This window comes from Bos mutus, chromosome 5 (assembly GCF_027580195.1).
Source record: "Bos mutus isolate GX-2022 chromosome 5, NWIPB_WYAK_1.1, whole genome shotgun sequence".
Taxonomy (NCBI): domain Eukaryota; kingdom Metazoa; phylum Chordata; class Mammalia; order Artiodactyla; family Bovidae; genus Bos; species Bos mutus.
In genome coordinates, this window is record NC_091621.1 from 8,346,011 (window position 1) to 8,364,079 (window position 18,069).

General features: G+C 35.1%; 1 protein-coding gene across 4 annotated transcripts in view; it reads right to left on the reverse strand.

The window, feature by feature from the left end:
• Positions 1–18,069, reverse strand: part of PARPBP (PARP1 binding protein) — a 67,068-nt gene that overhangs the window by 38,889 nt on the left and 10,110 nt on the right. For 3 of the 4 annotated variants that reach the window (XM_070370250.1, XM_005898605.3, XM_070370251.1), the window contains 4 exons: positions 16,152–16,385; positions 12,683–12,790; positions 2,218–2,388; positions 777–931 (listed from right to left, as the gene is read on the reverse strand). In XM_070370250.1, coding sequence (XP_070226351.1) covers positions 777–931; positions 2,218–2,388; positions 12,683–12,790; positions 16,152–16,385 — 668 coding nt within the window. The remainder of the gene's footprint in view (positions 1–776; positions 932–2,217; positions 2,389–12,682; positions 12,791–16,151; positions 16,386–18,069) is intronic. The other variant, XM_070370252.1, reaches the window with a different exon arrangement.

Here is an 18,069-nt window from a genome sequence, read left to right on the forward strand (position 1 = left end):
TGATCCCTGGGTCAGGAAGACTCCTTGGAGGAGGAAATGGCAACCCACTCCAGTATTCTTGCTGGGAAAACCCCATGGACCGAGGAGCCTGGCTATAGTCCATAGGGTCACAAAGAGTCCGACACAACTGAGTGATTTAGCACAAGCATAAGACGATAGAAGGAAACAATTCAGAACAAAATCCTGAGTATAATTCTTCCTGGAATCTTAAAATGGAAAGAAGTTTCACAGAATAAGAAACAGCAATTAAGAGAATGGGTTCCAGGGTCAGAACTGAATTCAGGTCCCAACTGTGCTACTTAACAACAATGTGACTAAATTCAGTTTCTTCCTCTCTAAATTGAGTATTTATCTTGAATTTAGGTGGAATAGCCATGTGATTATAATTTATTAATCTAGATTTTAAAAACTGAAGTACAGTTGATTTATATGTATTCATTTCTGGTGTACAGTAAAGGGATTCAGTTACACATACACATATTCTTTTTCATATTCTTTTCCAATACAGTTTATCACAGGATATATAGTTCCCTGTACTAAACAATAGGACCTTGTGGTTTACCTGTTTCGTATATAGTATCCAATAGTTTGTATCTGCTAATCCCAAACTCCTAATTTATCCCTCCTTCCTAAATTCTGCCATCCTCCTTATCTGGACATTTTGTTTCTCATTCCTAGTTTGGTTTGATGTTTGATCATCTCAATAGCTCCTATTTTTCTATCCACTTGATTCTGTGAAGTTTTAAAGACAGACTAATAACACATATTTGTCATACCTTGGATTTGAGACTTCTCCAAGAATTTCATCTAATTTGTCAATGAAATTAATAAAATTAGACAATCCTTTTATATGTGCCCTTAAAGGATCAGATGGTGATGGTGCATATCCTTTCCCTCCAAGCTCTATTGTTCTAATAAACGATGTGGCCACCTATGATTTAAAACAGATGGTTATGTTTAATGATTTAGTAAAACTACATCTTATTTTATGAACCTAGGCACATTTACACATTTCTATGTATATAGGTAAGGTGACTCATTTTTTTATGATTCATGCTACATTTTCATTCAGAAGCAAATTAAAAAAAAACAGGTGTCATGCAGAAGCTGTGCTAGCCAGAGTGATGGCAACATACAGATAGAAACTGAGACTGAAGAGTCGAGTTAGGGACAAATTAAGGGCATAAGAGTACGTTCCCAAGAGTATATCACTGTTGAGAATTCCCTGGTGGTCCAGTGGTAGGACTCCACAGTTCCGCTGTAGAAGGGACAGGTTCAGTCCCTGGTCTGGGAGCTTTACAGTGCAGCAGCAGCAAAAAAATAAAAGAAAGTATATCACTGTCTATAAAGCATTAGACAGTGATATTCTATAAAGAATAAATATATTCTTCAACAGATTAACTACTGGCTACTGGAATTGTTATATGGAACAAAGGGATTTTTCAGTGCCAACTGTGTTGAGTTATTCAAGGTTGGACAATTAATTCTACTCTCCTAAATCTTAGCTTCTTTATTTGTAAAATAAAGATTTAGATGAGATAATTACTAAGCCCCATCTAGCTTTCACATTTCAGGATTATTTGACCATGTGTAGTTCAAAAGGCCTTGCTTTTACTATGATAAAAAATACATGCTTGATGGTTATACATTAGGCCATCTCCATCAAAAACAAAATGTTATAAAGCTGCATTTTCCAAAGTATATCCAAAGAAAGAAAAAGAAAAATCTCTGAAATTTAAATAATCTGAGAAAAGTTCCATAGTTAAATTATTTAGGAAACAACAAATTAAATAGCAAGGTTAACTTAAGCCGAGTTCCTTATGGCAGGACTTCTCAGAGCTTTTGATATAAACTCATGTGTTCTGTATATCCAAAAAGGGTATACATGATTTCCAACTTTTTGCCCTTGGAAATATTTATTCAAAGAACACTTAATAGGAAATTCTGCCTCTGGAAATTATTTATTTCAGGAAAATTTAACTGCACTAGCATTCTACAGAACACATGTAGGCAAACACTGCTTTAGAAAATATTCCCTTATTAACTTTGAAGGATATAGTAAGGAAAAAAATACCGAAGACTTTCAAATACATGAGGCAGAACACATATTCACAATTTAAAAGTTGTTATATCATAGTTACAAGAACTCTACATTAAGGTACATGGATCCACAGTTCAGAATCTCTAAAAAATCTTGAAAATATAACATGTCCATACCAAAAAGATAGACATCTGTTTCTCTCGAGCAGCATGTTTCAAATCAGTGAAGGCTTCTCTTCCAAGTCCTCTATCAGGAATATTGAGAATATGAGCCAGAGCCAAGTCATTCTTCGAATTCACTAGCAGGTTTAAATATGAGTAGATAATTTTCTTTGCTAGTAACTGTACCTGTACAATAAAATATTTCCTTTATTGAAGATTTCTAAATTCACAAATAATCTTTTTAATATGCAGTAAAATACTTATGATCATTCAATGACAAATGCTTACTCAGCTCTTTGGGAAATGAGAATTGCCATATAAACCAAAAATTTGGTTTGAACAAAGAACATATCCTTGCTCATGAAACTAACTTGCCATCAATGAAAATCTATAAATAACAACTATCATAATTGCTGGAAAATGTCTTCTTAGAAATGATATAAAAGGTACAGCTGCATTTCTGATGAGACCTGATCTCATTCCCCTACATACATTTGCCACTAAATAGTAACCAATAATGAAGTCCCCTGAAGCATAAGGGACGGGCCTATGGGCACTATTTGGTCCTATACCCATGCCTCTTTACAGGGCAAGATATAAGGGCTGAAGTTAAATTGCTCAATTTTTTAAGAATTACAAGATACTGACTTTCATAATACCAAGAAACCAACTGAGTATTAAAAGAGATTCAACCAAATGTTAGCAAATAATAGCAAGTAGCTGTTGTTGGCATTAACTACCCTAAAACACAGAACTATAGACTGTTGAAGCACAAGATAAAAATAATATTTGGGAGAACTTGATATGTTCATCAGTTCTTTCATATATGAATAATCCTTCACAGTCAAATGATAAACCAGGGCATTCAAAGATCTTTTTTGTTCAAATTAGCTAATCATAGCTTTTCAAGGCCTTGCAACTTCTACTACTACAGAATTAATAATATGAATTCCCACAGGTAACAACTACAAAATATTAGGTAAATTTTTTAAAACCTAACTATGTAAAGACATGGACAGCATCCAAGAGCAGACACAAGCTGGAGAAGAACTTAATTTTAGAAGAACTGCAACAAATAGGGTAAGAATTTCAAGTTTGTGGTTATTCAATAATAGGGGAATTGTGATTTCCAGTAATAGTGACTGATCATGTGAACCCCTTAAATAACAAACATTAAATACTAAATTAAAAATTTTAAATACTACTAAAAGATACTGGGAAGTATCCAAAAAATAGAAGCTGGAGAAACATTTGGTTTTAAAAGAATTGCAATAAGAAGGGTATGAATTAAGTTTGAGGTTTACTGGCCCAAGTTTCATGACTGTGGCTGTGGAAAACAGACGTGACTAAAGGTGCCAGAGATTAGAATTCAGGGCTGGGAAAACAGCTAGAAATTTAAAATAGGAAATTCTGGAAACAACTGAGATTATAAATAGCCAAAATCCCTAGCTGACAGCAAAACTATGCAAGCATAGGGAAGATTTCACAGGCTCCATCTAAAACACAGACAGTAATCAGAAAGAAATATATGCTAGAAAGATTGAGTTATAAAGAACTGGAGCTATGGGTCTGAAGGTTTCTTAAACCAAGTGCACTCCACAACTGTGTATAGCTTAAGTGACAGAGAGCTGAAGCTGGACAGGCTTGAAATATTAAATATACAAAGCCAAAACCTGTCCGAACAACTGGAAAATTCAGGAAAATCCCTAGGAAAAAGGAATCCATGGAAAGAATAAGCTCCATATCATTCCCAAATACTTGGCTAACTGCCAAATTTGGCAGGCAGAGGGAAAGGTTACAAAAGCCAAGCTGAAAAAAAAAGAAAAAAAAACACACACACAGTAAAGGGAAATCATAAGAGAGTTATTCAAAAAGCTGCAAGCCACCAAGGAGACAAAATATAAAGTTGGAATCCAGGCAAGTCACCTGCATACCAGAACAAAAAACCAATGTTCACAAGAAAAAACTAGAGTTTGTATAAAATACTACCTATGTCTTGGTTTCATCCAAAAATTACTAGACAGTCAAAGAAAAAGGAAAGTGTGACTCCTTTTCATGATAAAAAGCAGTCAATAGAAAATGTCACCAAGTGGACCTACGTATTAGAATTTAGCTGAAAGAAGATCAAAGAAACTGCTATAGTCAAAGAACTAAAATAAAATGTGTTCAGTGAATTAAAGCAAAGTATGTTATTGGTGACTGAGAGGAAATGACAACAGAAAAGTGGACACTATAATGGAAGAAAATTCTAGAGATAAAAAGTACAGTAACCAAAACACAATATTTGCCAGGTGTGCTCAACAGCAATTTGGAGAAAGTAAAAGAAACTATGCAAACATACAGATATATCAATAGAAATTACCAAATCTGAAAAACAAAAGAGAAGGAAAAAAAAAAGAAGAAAGAATCAACGTATCTGTAATTGAAATCTCTGTAGAGGCGTGAAAGAGACAGAAAATATATTTGCTGAAATTATAGACAAAAGCATCCCAGATTTGATGGAAAACATCAATTTATTGATCTAAGAAGCTACTCAAGCAGGAAAACACAAAGAAACTCACTCCTGTAACTTACAATTGAACTCTGACATCCAAAGATGAAAAATCTTAAGAGCAGCCAGAGCAAAATGACATATTACATATGCAAGATAAGGTTAACAGATCATCAAAAATTAAGTAAGCCAGAAGAAATAGAAACAACATATTAAATATGCTGAGACATGATCTTAAAAATTACAATTACAGTAGTCAAGATGGCATAGTATTGATTTCCTTCCCATGGCAGAAACTTTGGAACCTAAGTGATACTCAGTCTTAACTTTCCTATTTCCTTGAGGCACTAAGGGGTGCTCCCCCTCTTATTTTTTAACAGATACTTTAAATAGACTGGAAAATATGTTTTAATGAAAAGACTTCTCACAGGAGTATATATATTCTTGGAAAACACACAAATCTTACTATAAATTGCTAATATGTTACAATTTAATTCCACCTTCTGTGAAAAAAAGGAAAAAATATTACATAATGAGCATCAGGAAATTTTCAGGCCTATAAAGATGGACTTAACCTGTCTTCATATAAACACTAATATAAGCATTCTAATATAAAAACCTTACAATTTAGTCATTCCCCTAATGAGGATCATTTAGATTCCTCCAAATTTTTATTATAAACATTGCTGCATGTATATTCTAATACATGATCTCCCAGTATACATGTTGAGTGTTTTTACTGTACTACTTTTTTTATTTTAATACATACTGCCAAGTGTTGTTCACTTGTACCTACTTATACCCTCACCTATAGTGTAGGAGAGTTCCCATTTTCCTATACCCTGGCTAATGCTTAGTGTTGTAAAACTAAAATTTTTACCTATTTCCTCTCATTACCAAGAAGACTAAGCACCTTTTTAAAATTGTGGTGGCCATCTTTATTTTTTTTCATATTAATTGACTGCTCTTTCTTTTGCATAACTTTCTATTGTGTAATTTGTTTGCTTTCTTATTATTAACAGTAGTTCTTTTTATACCCCGGCAAAGATCTTCTCTCAGTCTGTTGCTTACTTTTTATTACTGTTAACAGAACAGGTCAAGAAATTTATGCTTTGTAATGATTAAATTCATTAATCTTTTCCCTAATCTTTTTTGTTTTCTGGGTCTTAGAAGCCTTCTCAACCTTGAGATTATAAATATTTCTTTTTAATAAGTAAATAAAAATTGTTAAAAAAAAAAAAGATAGCACAGTATTTACAAAGAGACAGACACTCAGATAAATGAAACAGAACAGTCCAGGAAGACACCCAACTCAGAGAGTGGCGGCAATTGATCATCTACATATAAAACAAATGAACCTCACCTATACCTCACATCTTTTATAAAAATTAACTCAAAGTAGACCACAGACCTAAATGTACCAGAAGAAAACAGGACAATATCTTCATGAATTTGAATTAGGAAGAGTTATTACATATGACACCAAAGGTATAATCCATAATATGAAAAAAAATTGATAAATTGGATTTCATCAAAATTAAATTACCTGTATGTGCTCTCATCTTATTCTCACCCTTTCAACTACTTTCACCCTGCTCTGGAATCCAGTTTTTATTTTCTTTTTTTTAATTCTTAGATGTTTCTCTCAGAATCTTCACTTGAAATCCTCCCCTTGGCTATTATCTTAGGAAAATGGACTCAGAAAGGCTAACCTCAACTTGTGTTCAAAACTTATGAAATTCATAAACTATGCAGTGACTGATAACTTAGCTAAAGATTCAATAATTTATCATCTGTAAACTCTAAGAAAATATTTTCCTTATTAAAATTAAGATTTCTTCATATTCTGTCTAATCTCATTAAGAAGCATAAGAGAGTTAAAAGGTAGAAATAAAAACTTACAAATCAATAGAAAGTTTCTTAGACAATTATTAAGGAAGCTTCAAGTTCATATACATACTAAAAGCAATTTTAAAGATAACATGCTTTGGGATTACTTAAGTTTTATGTGAAAAAAAAATTATTGAAACATGGGAGGCAGTCAAGGTCAATTAAAAAAATCTCAATGGACAGGAAAAGGTTACCTTAAATATGGACTCAAAATATAATTTAAGCAAATCTGATTAAAACAAACAGTTTGAATATTAACTCTACGAAATTATTTTTCTTAAGTATTAAAGATACTAAATGTTACCTTTGCAGAGAAGATCTCCGACTTTCCAGTATAAAGTAGCAATTCACATATTCTCCTTCTTATTACCTGTTATAACTCTGCATATCAGTCAATTATAATTCTCTACATAAGTATCAATACTTTCTAATACTTTGTTTTCTTAAGTCTTTCTACTATTTTATGGGTTCCATGAGAGCAAATGATGTATCCTCAGGGCCTAAAAGAATAACTGGCATTATAGCAGGTAATTAATCCATTTTTATTAATAGGTTCTCAATCTGCTTTTATTCAATGGTAAATGAAGGAAAAACTAATACATGTAGCTGGCCCTTTTAGATTATTTCAAAATTGAAATTAATAACAAAAACTTGTGTGCTAAGTCACTTCAGGTGTGTCTGACTCTTTGCGACCCAATGCACCATAGCTCACCAGGCTTCTCTGTCCATGGGATTCTCCAGGCAAGAATACTGGAGTGGTTTGCCATGCACTCCTTTGAGGGATCTTCCAGACCCAGGGATCAAACCCATGTCTCTTATGTCTCCTGCATTGGCAGGTGGGTTCTTTACCACTAGCATCACCTGGGAAGCCCTTATCTGGGATCAAATTAGTGCTTACATATTTTTTATTACATTGGCTTACAAAGAAAAGTACTGAGGTACAACTAAATTAAAATCATCTTTAAGATCTATTCTAAAATTTTATTTTAATGAAAGGTATAACATAGTTTTCTGCTTTATTTCAAAAGTCCTTTTATCTCTACTTTCACAGTAAATCATAATATATCATGTGAATCTATAATACAAGTTTCCATTTTAACCTCACAGTGCAACAGTCTAAAACACACAGCAAGGGTGACACAAATTCCCAAAAATCAGAGCAGAGAAAAGAGACATTGTAATTAGAAACTTTTTTACTCTTTCTACATTTAATTTCATGCAATCTCTGTTTCACTTTGCTTCTCCTGTCCAAAAACAATGAGAGTTTACCAATATGTGTATGTGTGATCCTCACTGGGTATAAAACCAGGGCTTAAACTCTCACATCTCCAGCTATAGGAGATTTTCTTTAGAGTTAGAAAATTCTGTCCTTTTGTGATGTTAGGAAAACATCAGGCAAAAACATCTTGGAGTCCTCACAGAGTGTTTCTTTTAACTCATGGCTACAATTGGAAATCTATCCCTATCATTATGGTCAGATAACATGGCAGTTATGGTTTCCCTGCTCTTGTATTTGCAAGTGGGTTTTAAAGTGGCTCTCTGGAAAAGCATTCCACATAAATACAGTTATGATATCCAGAAGCAAGGGCCTAAATTGAAAAAATCCACAAGATTGAAGCTTTTACCAAGATACCAAAAATAAAGATACTGTTCCATTTATTTGTTTAATAAACTGATTCTATCCATACCACAAAATACTTGCAATGTTTGTTTAGAAGTTGAACAATTTTATTTAAACTTTCTGAGAACTTCAAGTTTCTTTTCCTATCCCTTAACTATTATTGAAATGCATATATACTCAATCTTAATTTAAAGAAAGTCAGTTTTTCTAAGTTGAGATTAAAATTTATACAAGTATTTTTTTTATTTCTTGGTCAATACATAAATTCTTACATTTAATGAACAAAAAAAATTGGACTAGAACTAATATACTTGTAGAATTTTTTATTTAACTGATTATTTTCTTTTGTGGCCTTTATTCTATTTTTCCCTTCATTACTACAGAATTTCTAAAGCAATAGTTTAATACTTCAGGGGGAAAAAAATGAAGCAAAATAAAATAAGGAAACAAAAACAGTGTTTCCCCAACTCATTCCATTCATCTACTTGAGGAACTGGTGTGGCATTAGTAGGCACACTTGGTGATCAAAATATATGTTTGCAAGAATACAGCCCAAAAACTTATTTTGGAATTTTAATAGAAATATATTGCCTTCCAAAAATACTCTGCAAAAGAAAAATTAGAATTCTGCAAGTAACAGAAAAATGGTTGAGAGGATGGCTGTTACTTTAATAGTCCTCATAAAATTGAATTCATCAGCTAACTGGTGGATAAAAATCTCTCAGAAAATATAATCCAAGAAGGCAAAAGATTAAAAGTAGAGGATTAACACTAAGAAACTACCATTGTTGTTGTTTTTTTGTTTTTTGTTTTTTAATTGGAGGCTAATTACAATATTGTAGTGGTTTTTGCCATACATTGACATGAATCAGCCATGGGTGTATATGTGTTCCCCATTCTGAACCCCCCTCCCACCTCCCTCCCCATCCAATCCCTCTGGGTCATCCCAGTGCACGAGCCCTGAGCACCCTGTCTCATGCACAGAACCTGGACTGGCAATCTATTTCACATATAGTAATATACATGTTTCAATGCCATTCTCTCAATGCTATTCTCTTTGCCTTCTCCCACAGGGCCCAAGAGTCTGTTCTTTATATCTGTGTCTCTTTTGCTGTCTTGTATATAGGGTCATCGTTACCATCTTTCTAAATTCCACATATATGCGTTAATATACTGTATTGGTGTTTTTCTTTGACTTACTTCCATTTTCATCCACCTCATTAGAACTGATTCAAATGCATTCTTTTTAATAGCTGAGTAATATTCCATTGTGTATATGTACCACAGCTTTCTTATCCATTCGTCTGCTGATGGACATCTAGGTTGCTTCCAAGTCCTGGCTATTGTAAACAGTGTTGCGATGAACACTGGGGTACACATGTCTCTTTCAATTCTGGTTTCCTTGGTGTGTATCCCCAGCAGTGGGATTGCTGGGTCGTATGACAGTTCTGTTTCCAGTTTTTTAAGAAATCTCCACACTGTTCTCCATAGTGGCTGTACTAGTTTGCATTCTCACCAACAGTGTAAGAGGGTTCCCTTTTTTTTAAATAAAAAACTAAAGGCTTACAATGAAGGCCTTCAGTTTCTATGTACCAAGTACACAAAAAGTTCGTTCCAGTTCTCCTGTAGGCTATTAATAAAATCCTTTTTCATGGTTATCCCTTTAAGATAATTTTTTATTGTAAAATAAGTTTAGTGGTGATAACTTTATATAATTCACTCCCAGAATTTGAAGCTACAAATATTAGGGTCTTTGAGTTATGCTGGATTCTTATATGCAACTGGCATAAACCCCATTATTTGAGCTCTCTTAATCACTTTTATAATTTCTTTTTGTTTCTTCTAACAAAGACCTATTATATCCCTTCCATAAATTCATCTAGTAAATAGAGAAATAAATTGGGATAAAGCTGTACATTCTTATAATCTACCCATTTTCCACATAAGATACAATTTTTTAAGAGGCTCCTTAATAGGATTTTCCATTAGAACAGGCAGGACCTCACTGCTGGTCATTTAGGTCATTTTACATGTATAATCCTCTTAAGTAAAAGGCACAATAACAATTATTGCTTCCTCCCTATAGTCTTTAAGATAGATCAAAAAGATCAATAAGTGATCTACCATCTTGAGGGGGAAAGTACTCCTTAAGTATCACAAGAAAAGATGAGGCAATTTGGTAAGCATCTTGTCAAGGTAGGAGGAAAAAACAAGCCAGCAAGAGAAAACAGTTACAATCACTAAAAGAAACTATGCCTAAGCAGGAAACAATCAAAGGTGGGCTTGGATATTTTCTTGTACCAGAAAAGAAGGAAGTGCTCAAAAGTCTAAGAGGGCCCAAATTGAAGTGGACCTCTACATTTTAGCACCAAAGATTAATGACTAATTGATTTTAAAATTCTGAATAAATAAAAATTTCTAAGTACATAGTAATATAAACACACATAAAAAGAGAAAGAAAATATTAAAAAAATCTATTTGCTTCCTATAAGTAACTATTACACTAACTCCTAAACTGGTAATTAAAGGGAAAGAATTAAATAGTGATCATGCCATTTTTAGGGAACTGCACTTCATCCCAGTTAATGAGATAAAGCTCTTCTTCACTGAGAAATGACAGCAAATTAGTGCAAAGACATGACAGACTTGGAAACTAACCATTCTGCAAATTCTAAAATAATAACTGATTCATACCAGGATTATCAATGCACGCTCAAAACCATGTGGTGAAACGTAATTGGGAAACGGGACATTTACAGTGTCAGACTATCACTAGATCTTTTTTGACAGCAAAAGAAAAACTACATCTTTATATTGGAAAGACCTCACAAATTCAGGACAACTTGAGTTTGTTATGCCCTCATTTTTAAATTTTTTCTTAAAAGAGTAAATGGCATTTCTGGAAAGATCCATAAAATACTATTAAGGGACCGTCTTTGTGGAAGGTGACTGGACACCTAGGGTGGGAAGGAGATCAAGTTTTCAGTGTTCATCTTTTAAAAAATCATTTTAACATACCACATTTTCAATTTAAAAAGAGAATAAAAAATAAAGCAAGTATGTTAGTGATACACAGCCTTTTGACTCTCTTCAACTGTCATCTTGAAGTGACATTTAAATCTTTTCTTTTTTGGGGGGTTGGGGTGGGGGAGGAACAATGCTTTGCCACTTGGCATGTGAGATCCTAGCTCACCTGTGAGACCAGGGATTGACTCTCACGCCCCCTGCAGTGGAAGCAGAAATCTAACCACTGGACTGCGAAGGATGTACCTAAAGTGAAGTGAAGTCGCTCAGTCGTGTCCGACTCTTTGCCACCCCGTGGACTGTAGCCCACCAGGCTTATTGGTAGCTTAGTTGTGTCAGACTCTTTGAGACCCCATGGACTGGAATCCACCAGGCTCCTCTGTCCATGGAATTCTCCAGGCAAGAATACTGGAGTGGGTTGCCATTTCCTCCTCCAGAGGATACTCCCCATCCAGGGATCAAACTCACATCTCCTGCTTGGCAGGCGGATTCGTTACCACTGAGCCACCTGGGAAGAACACAAAGTACATTATTCAGTTTAAAAAGTAAGCATACAGGTATTTACCTGAGGGTTAGTCACTCAGTCATGTCTGACTCTTAGAGACCACATGGACTGTAGCCCACCAGGCTCCTCTGTCCATAGGATTCTCCAGGCAAGAATACTGGAGTGGGTTGCCATTCCCTTCTTCAGAGTAACTTCCCAAACCAGGATCGAACCCAGGTCTCCCACGTTACCAAAATTTTTTACTATCTGAGCTACCAGGGAATCCCACAGTGATAAAATATATTTTTAAAACTGCAATCTGGAAAATATCCTGGTAGTCCAGTGGTTAAGACTCCGTACTTTCACTGGTGAGGGCCAGGGTTCAATCCCTGGTCTGAGAACTAAGATTTCAAAAGCTTCAAGGAGCAGTTTAAAGAAAAAAAAGCGGGGGGGAGAGGGGGGGAGCCAGAGATTACTACTGTAATTAGGAATCTAGTATACTGTTCAACTGAAGGCAAATTACATTAGACCAAGCCTGTATTACTTTTCTATGGTTTGTTTGCACAACAAATCCTGTTATCAGAACTCATGATACATCAGTTGTTCTGCTGCAAAGAGTAGAGAACAGATTTTTCAATTGTACATATCCTCCTAAGAATCAACCATTTAAAATGCTAACTGGGAAGTATACCAAATACAAAAATTCAAAGAACTCTGGCAACCTGTATCTTTAACTACTTTTCTGATACTTAGAGAGATACCTATTTTGCACAGTGCCTGTTACCATGGTACAAAACAATAAACTGATTATTATTGATATCATGCTCTTGCCAGTCTCTAATGTACTATTCTTTGCAAATATTTTTACTCAACAAATTAAAAACTTGTAAAAAGTAAAAAAAATAACTGTAATACACAATCAAATTCATAGTGATTTGAAGAGGATCATATCCAGCTTTCATTTACTCACCTTTTCATTTTCCTGGCTGTGTTTACTCATTGGTGATACTGGTTCAGAAAAATCAGTCTCATCATCTACTGCGTATTCTCTGCCAGACAGAAAATCCAATAGGCGACTCTGTAAGAATTACACAATATTACTACAATCAGCTGAGAATTCCACTGCTGCTCCATAAGGAGTAGTACATGTGTGCTAAGTCACTTCAGTTGTGTCTGACTCTGTGCAACCCCATAGACTGTAGCCTGCCAGGCTCCTCTGTCCATGGGATTCTCCTGGCAAGAACACTGGAGTGGGTTACCATGCCCTCCTCCAGGGATCTTCCTGACCCAGGGATCGAATCTGCATCTCCTGCATTGGCAGGCAGGTTCTTTATCACCAGCATCACCTGGGAAGCCCCCATAAGGAGTAGAGATCATTTCAACTTCCATTATTCATAGAACTGTCATCATTTAATATACCTAAACAGTCAACTGAATCCCAAAGAGCTTTTTTTCACTAGTTCTTTGAGGCTCAGCTGACTGTAGAGAAATAAACAGGCTGCCAGTCACCTGCTTAAGCTGAGAAAGTCTTCTTGTGGTCTCTCAAGCCTCACCAACAGTAAAACCATCTGTTGGGCTACTTAATGGCTTCCTGAGAGTCTGGGAACCCTGGCACACTCATAGAAGGCATGTATTGATCTTCCCGAGATCTCTAAGGACTGCTAAGCTCGTCTCAGGACTTTTCTCATAGCTCAGTTGGCAAAGAATCCGCCTATAGTGCAGGAGTCTGCCTGCAGTGAAGAAGTGTGCCTGCAATGCAAGAGACTGGGGTTCAATTCCTGGGTTGGGAAGATCCCCTGGAGAAGGAAATGGCAACCCACTCCAGCATTCTTACCTGGGAAATCCCATGGACAGAGGAGCCTGGAGGGCTACAGTCCATGGCATCGTAAGAGTCGGACATGACTTAGTGCCTAAACCACCACCACCACCACCACCACTACCAACAAGCTCTTCTCAAGATTCACCATATTTGCTCCTCAGCCTAGGTCTCTGATTTCGTCCTCCAGATAATTGCTCAGCTTATGAAAGCAATCGCTGTTCCAGTTCTCCCTAGAGTTCAGTTAGAATAAAGACTTCTATGCTCCTAGACGGGGCTTCCTTACTAGCTCAGAGGGTAAAGCGTCTGCCTGCAGTGCGGAAGACCTGGGATCAACCCCTGGGTCAGAAAGATCCCCCTGGAGAAGGAAATGGCAACTCACTCCGGTACTCTTGTCTGGAAAATCCCATGGTCAGAGAAGCCTGGTAGGCTACAGTCCATGGGGCTGTAAAGAGTCGGACACAACTCAGCAACTTCACTTTATGCTCCTATATGCCCATGGGGCCCTGCACCCATATCCCTCAGGAGAGAAATTATAAAAGTAGGAAATAAAAGGGAGAGGGGCATCATTCAAATTATGTTCCCAGAACTTCCCTACATTATCTTTATCTTAACTCCTTATAATTCTTACCTTATTTAGGCTACAATAAATCAAAAACAAAGAACGCCTTTCAGGATCATGAAATTTCAGGATCTTTCAGAAATATTTAGAACTTTATGATATGTATCTTTAAAGATACTTTAAATTAAGATATTTAGCATTATTTTTTAAAAAAATCAATCTAAGGATATTTTCCTGCTCATTTTTTCCTCACTGAAAGTTTCCTTTGGTAATGTAAGTATCAACCAAGTTGTTAGTCTTCTAAGATTTAAATGCAGAAAATGTTCTACTTCACATATTACTATCTCAGCAGTTCCCACTTCTTTCCTGATGTTCTACAGAGGAGACATACTGATATTTGGAGGCAGAACATCTTCAAATGCAGAACCTTATATATCTCACACTATTAGTTAATTCACTTAAATGAAGAAACTTGTTAGAGAACTTAGAGGCAAAGGATAAAATGAAAACAAAGACCTCAGACAGATAATACTCTCACTGGCTTTTCAGAAATTCTTGTTTGTTATTCCTACAATCTAAAACTTGTGTTTCATTAGTCTCTCTAAATTAACTTTGTGAAAAATAGTTAAAAATCATCTCTAAAAGTAAGCAAATAAAATATAACTAGAGGGGAATTATAAAAAAAACTGTCTTCATTCACAAGTATCCTTAGTATGGTGGGGGTGTGTATGCCAAGGTATGCATGTACGTAAATGTATTTTGAGAAGGTTAAAAATGGGCAAGGATTCTCATGATGGCCCCATGAGGCAAGGACAACAAACCATATGCCAGTATCCATTCTCCCCTTCTTCCTTAGTATCTGAGCTTTCTTTTCGTTTCTGGCATGTTACTACACAGAATAAAAACTATATTCTCCATCCTGGCTAGCATCTTGGTGTGGCCATGTGACTAAGCTTTGGCTAGTGAGATGCAAGCCAAAGAGGTACACCACTTAAAAGGAAAAGAGACTGTCCTCCCTTACCACTTCCTGCTGCAAGAAATGCTGATACAACATCTGGAGGTCCAACAATTACCTTGAACCACAAGTGATCTTGAGAGTAGAAGTGAAGAACTAAGATGGGAGAGAGGGCAGAATGACAGAAAACTCCTAGGTATCTGATAACCATGAACGAATCATACATGTCCTAGATGCTTACTTACCTTTAGACATCTTTTACAAAAGAATGAAACAAACTTCCATTATCTTAAACAACTGTTATTATGGAGGTTTCTATTCTAAGAAGCCAAACATTACTGCCAAGTTATTGAAAAGAAATATTTGTATAATATTTTATATGTTAGAAATTCCAGTAAACATTTTCTTCTAATTATGGCTACAATTTTTTTTTTATTACCACTGTTTAATTACTACTTTAGTGGCACTTGGTAAATATTAAGATAAATATCTTTTCAATATGTTAAAACATACTAGATATATTCAAATATATTCTAGAATAGTATATCACCAAGCTATGAAGGATGATACTACATTAACTTTAAAATTTATACTCTATAAAAAAATAAGGCAATGAATATGTCTGCAAAAAATGAATAGAATATTACCTCATGCAGAGAGTATCATACTGAACATTCTCATTAAATCATACTCCACCCTAGTAAAAAACTATTAGTCCACAGTCATAGCAATTATTTATACTATATATGCCAAATGAACAGATGCACCCTAAACCAAGAAAGTAAAATACAAAAGCAATCCTTGACATTATTCAAAAAGAAATCACATATTTGGTATCGATTTACTAACAATGTTTTAATCTAATAAGTAGCTGTTCTTATAATTTAACAAAATATTAATAACACAAGTTCAACAAAATTTACCACCAAAATATTCCCCTCAAGTAATGACTAACTTTCAGGTAGCTAAATTTTCCATTCTTAACATGATCCAAAAAGCAAAAGCATTATCAAGTTACTATAAATGCTAATACCATCACTTAAAATAAAAATAAATCTAGCCAAATTTTAATTCAACTAAGACAGAATTATTTAAAAAATACTTACAGGACATATGTTCACACAATTTTCACAATTCGAAGTCAAATCACTACATTTTTTATAAACATCAATCAGATCTAACATGTTACTATTCTTTAAGAAATCATCATAAATCTTCCTGATGTCCTCATAATGGTCAATCACTTTTATATTTTCAACTGGTAAGTTTAATTTCTCATGTAGAAAGTATTTCCAGGTCAATATGATATCACTGAGAGAGACTGTAAACTCTCCACTATGCTGAAAGAGAATAAAAATTAAAAATTACCAAAAATAAAATGATTAAGTTGGATGCTAGTTACTCATTAACTTACAACTAAGATCAGTTCAATTCAGTTGCAAAGTCATATCTGACTCTGCAACCCCAAGGACTGCAGCATGCCAGGCCTCCCTGTCCATCACCAACTCCCTGAGTTTACTCAAACTCATGTCCATTGAGTCAGTGATGCCATCCAACCATCTCATCCTCCATCGTCCCCTTTTCCTCCTGCCTTCAATCATTCCCAGCATCAGGGTCTTTTCAAATGAATCAGTTCCTCGAATCAGGAGGCCAAGGTACTGGAGTTTCAGCCTCAACATCAGTCCTTCCAATGAACACCTAGGACTGATCTCCTTTAGGATGGACTGGTTGGATCTCCTTACAGTCCAAGGGACTCTCAAGAGTCTTCTCCAACACCACAGTTCAAAAGCATCAATTCTTCGGCACTCAGCTTTCTTCACAGTCCAACTCCCACATCCATACATGACTACTGGAAAAACCAAAGCCTTGACTAGATGGACCTTTGTTGGCAAAGTAATGTCTCTGCTTTTTAATATGCTGTCTATGTTGGTCATAACTTTTCTTCCAAGGAGTAGCATCTTTTTATTTCATGGCTGCAGTCACCATCTGCAGTGATTTTGGAGCCCAAAAATAAAGTCTGCCACCATTCCCACTGTTTCTCCATCTATTTGCCATGAAGTGATGGGACCAGATGCCATGATCTTTGTTTTCTGAATATTACAAATTGAATTTTGTCATAAAAAACTCTACATTGAATTCCACTGGATTTTAAAAGAATATCCAAACTGAACTAAAGAATAATATTAATACCTGATATAAAAGAAAAAGATTTTGATGATGTAAAGTAAAAAATAATAATAATAAAATAAATACTATCAACTATAAAAAGTTTGCACTTGATAAAGTTAACAAATATGAAAGAAAGTGAAAGCGTTAGTCGCTTAATTGTGTCCAGTCCTTTGAAACTCCATGGTCTGTAGCCCGTTAGGTTCCTCTGTTCATGGAATTTCCCAGCCAGTAATACTGGAGTGGGTTGCCATTCCCTTCTCCAGGGGATCTTCCCCACCCAGGGATCAAACCCAGGTCTCCTGCATTGCAGGCAGATTGTTTCACATCAAAGCCACAAAGGAAAGCCTTAACAAATATAGTCATCTTATTTCCTTAACTTTACTAAATTTCTCTACCAAAAGTGGGGGAGGATGGGTGAATACTGAGCTGTACTTAAGTGCTATTGATTAAGGAAACATTAATTCCTTTTAGTTCTTTTTGCTAAGGTATTTTTAGTCTCTTATTTAAAACTTCAATGCCACACTGGATTCCTACATACCACATTATCCCAAATGTTAGTCTTAAAGCATGATCATAAAACTTAAATTTTTAAAAAGTATGTTTTATTACTATTTCCAAGGAAGCTAAAATATCTGCTAAAATTTAGGGTCAGTGAAGAATTTTGAACCTTCCCTGCTTATCATCACACATAACTATCACAAATAAATGCTAAAAAGCAACAGGTCAGGTTTCTTTCTATAAGTTGTCAGATGTTACTATTTAGGCAAAATTGTTCTTTTTTTCCTCTTCTTCAATATCTTCATGATAAATTATCTCAGTGGACATGTTGAAGATTTTTTTTTAATTGACTGTATT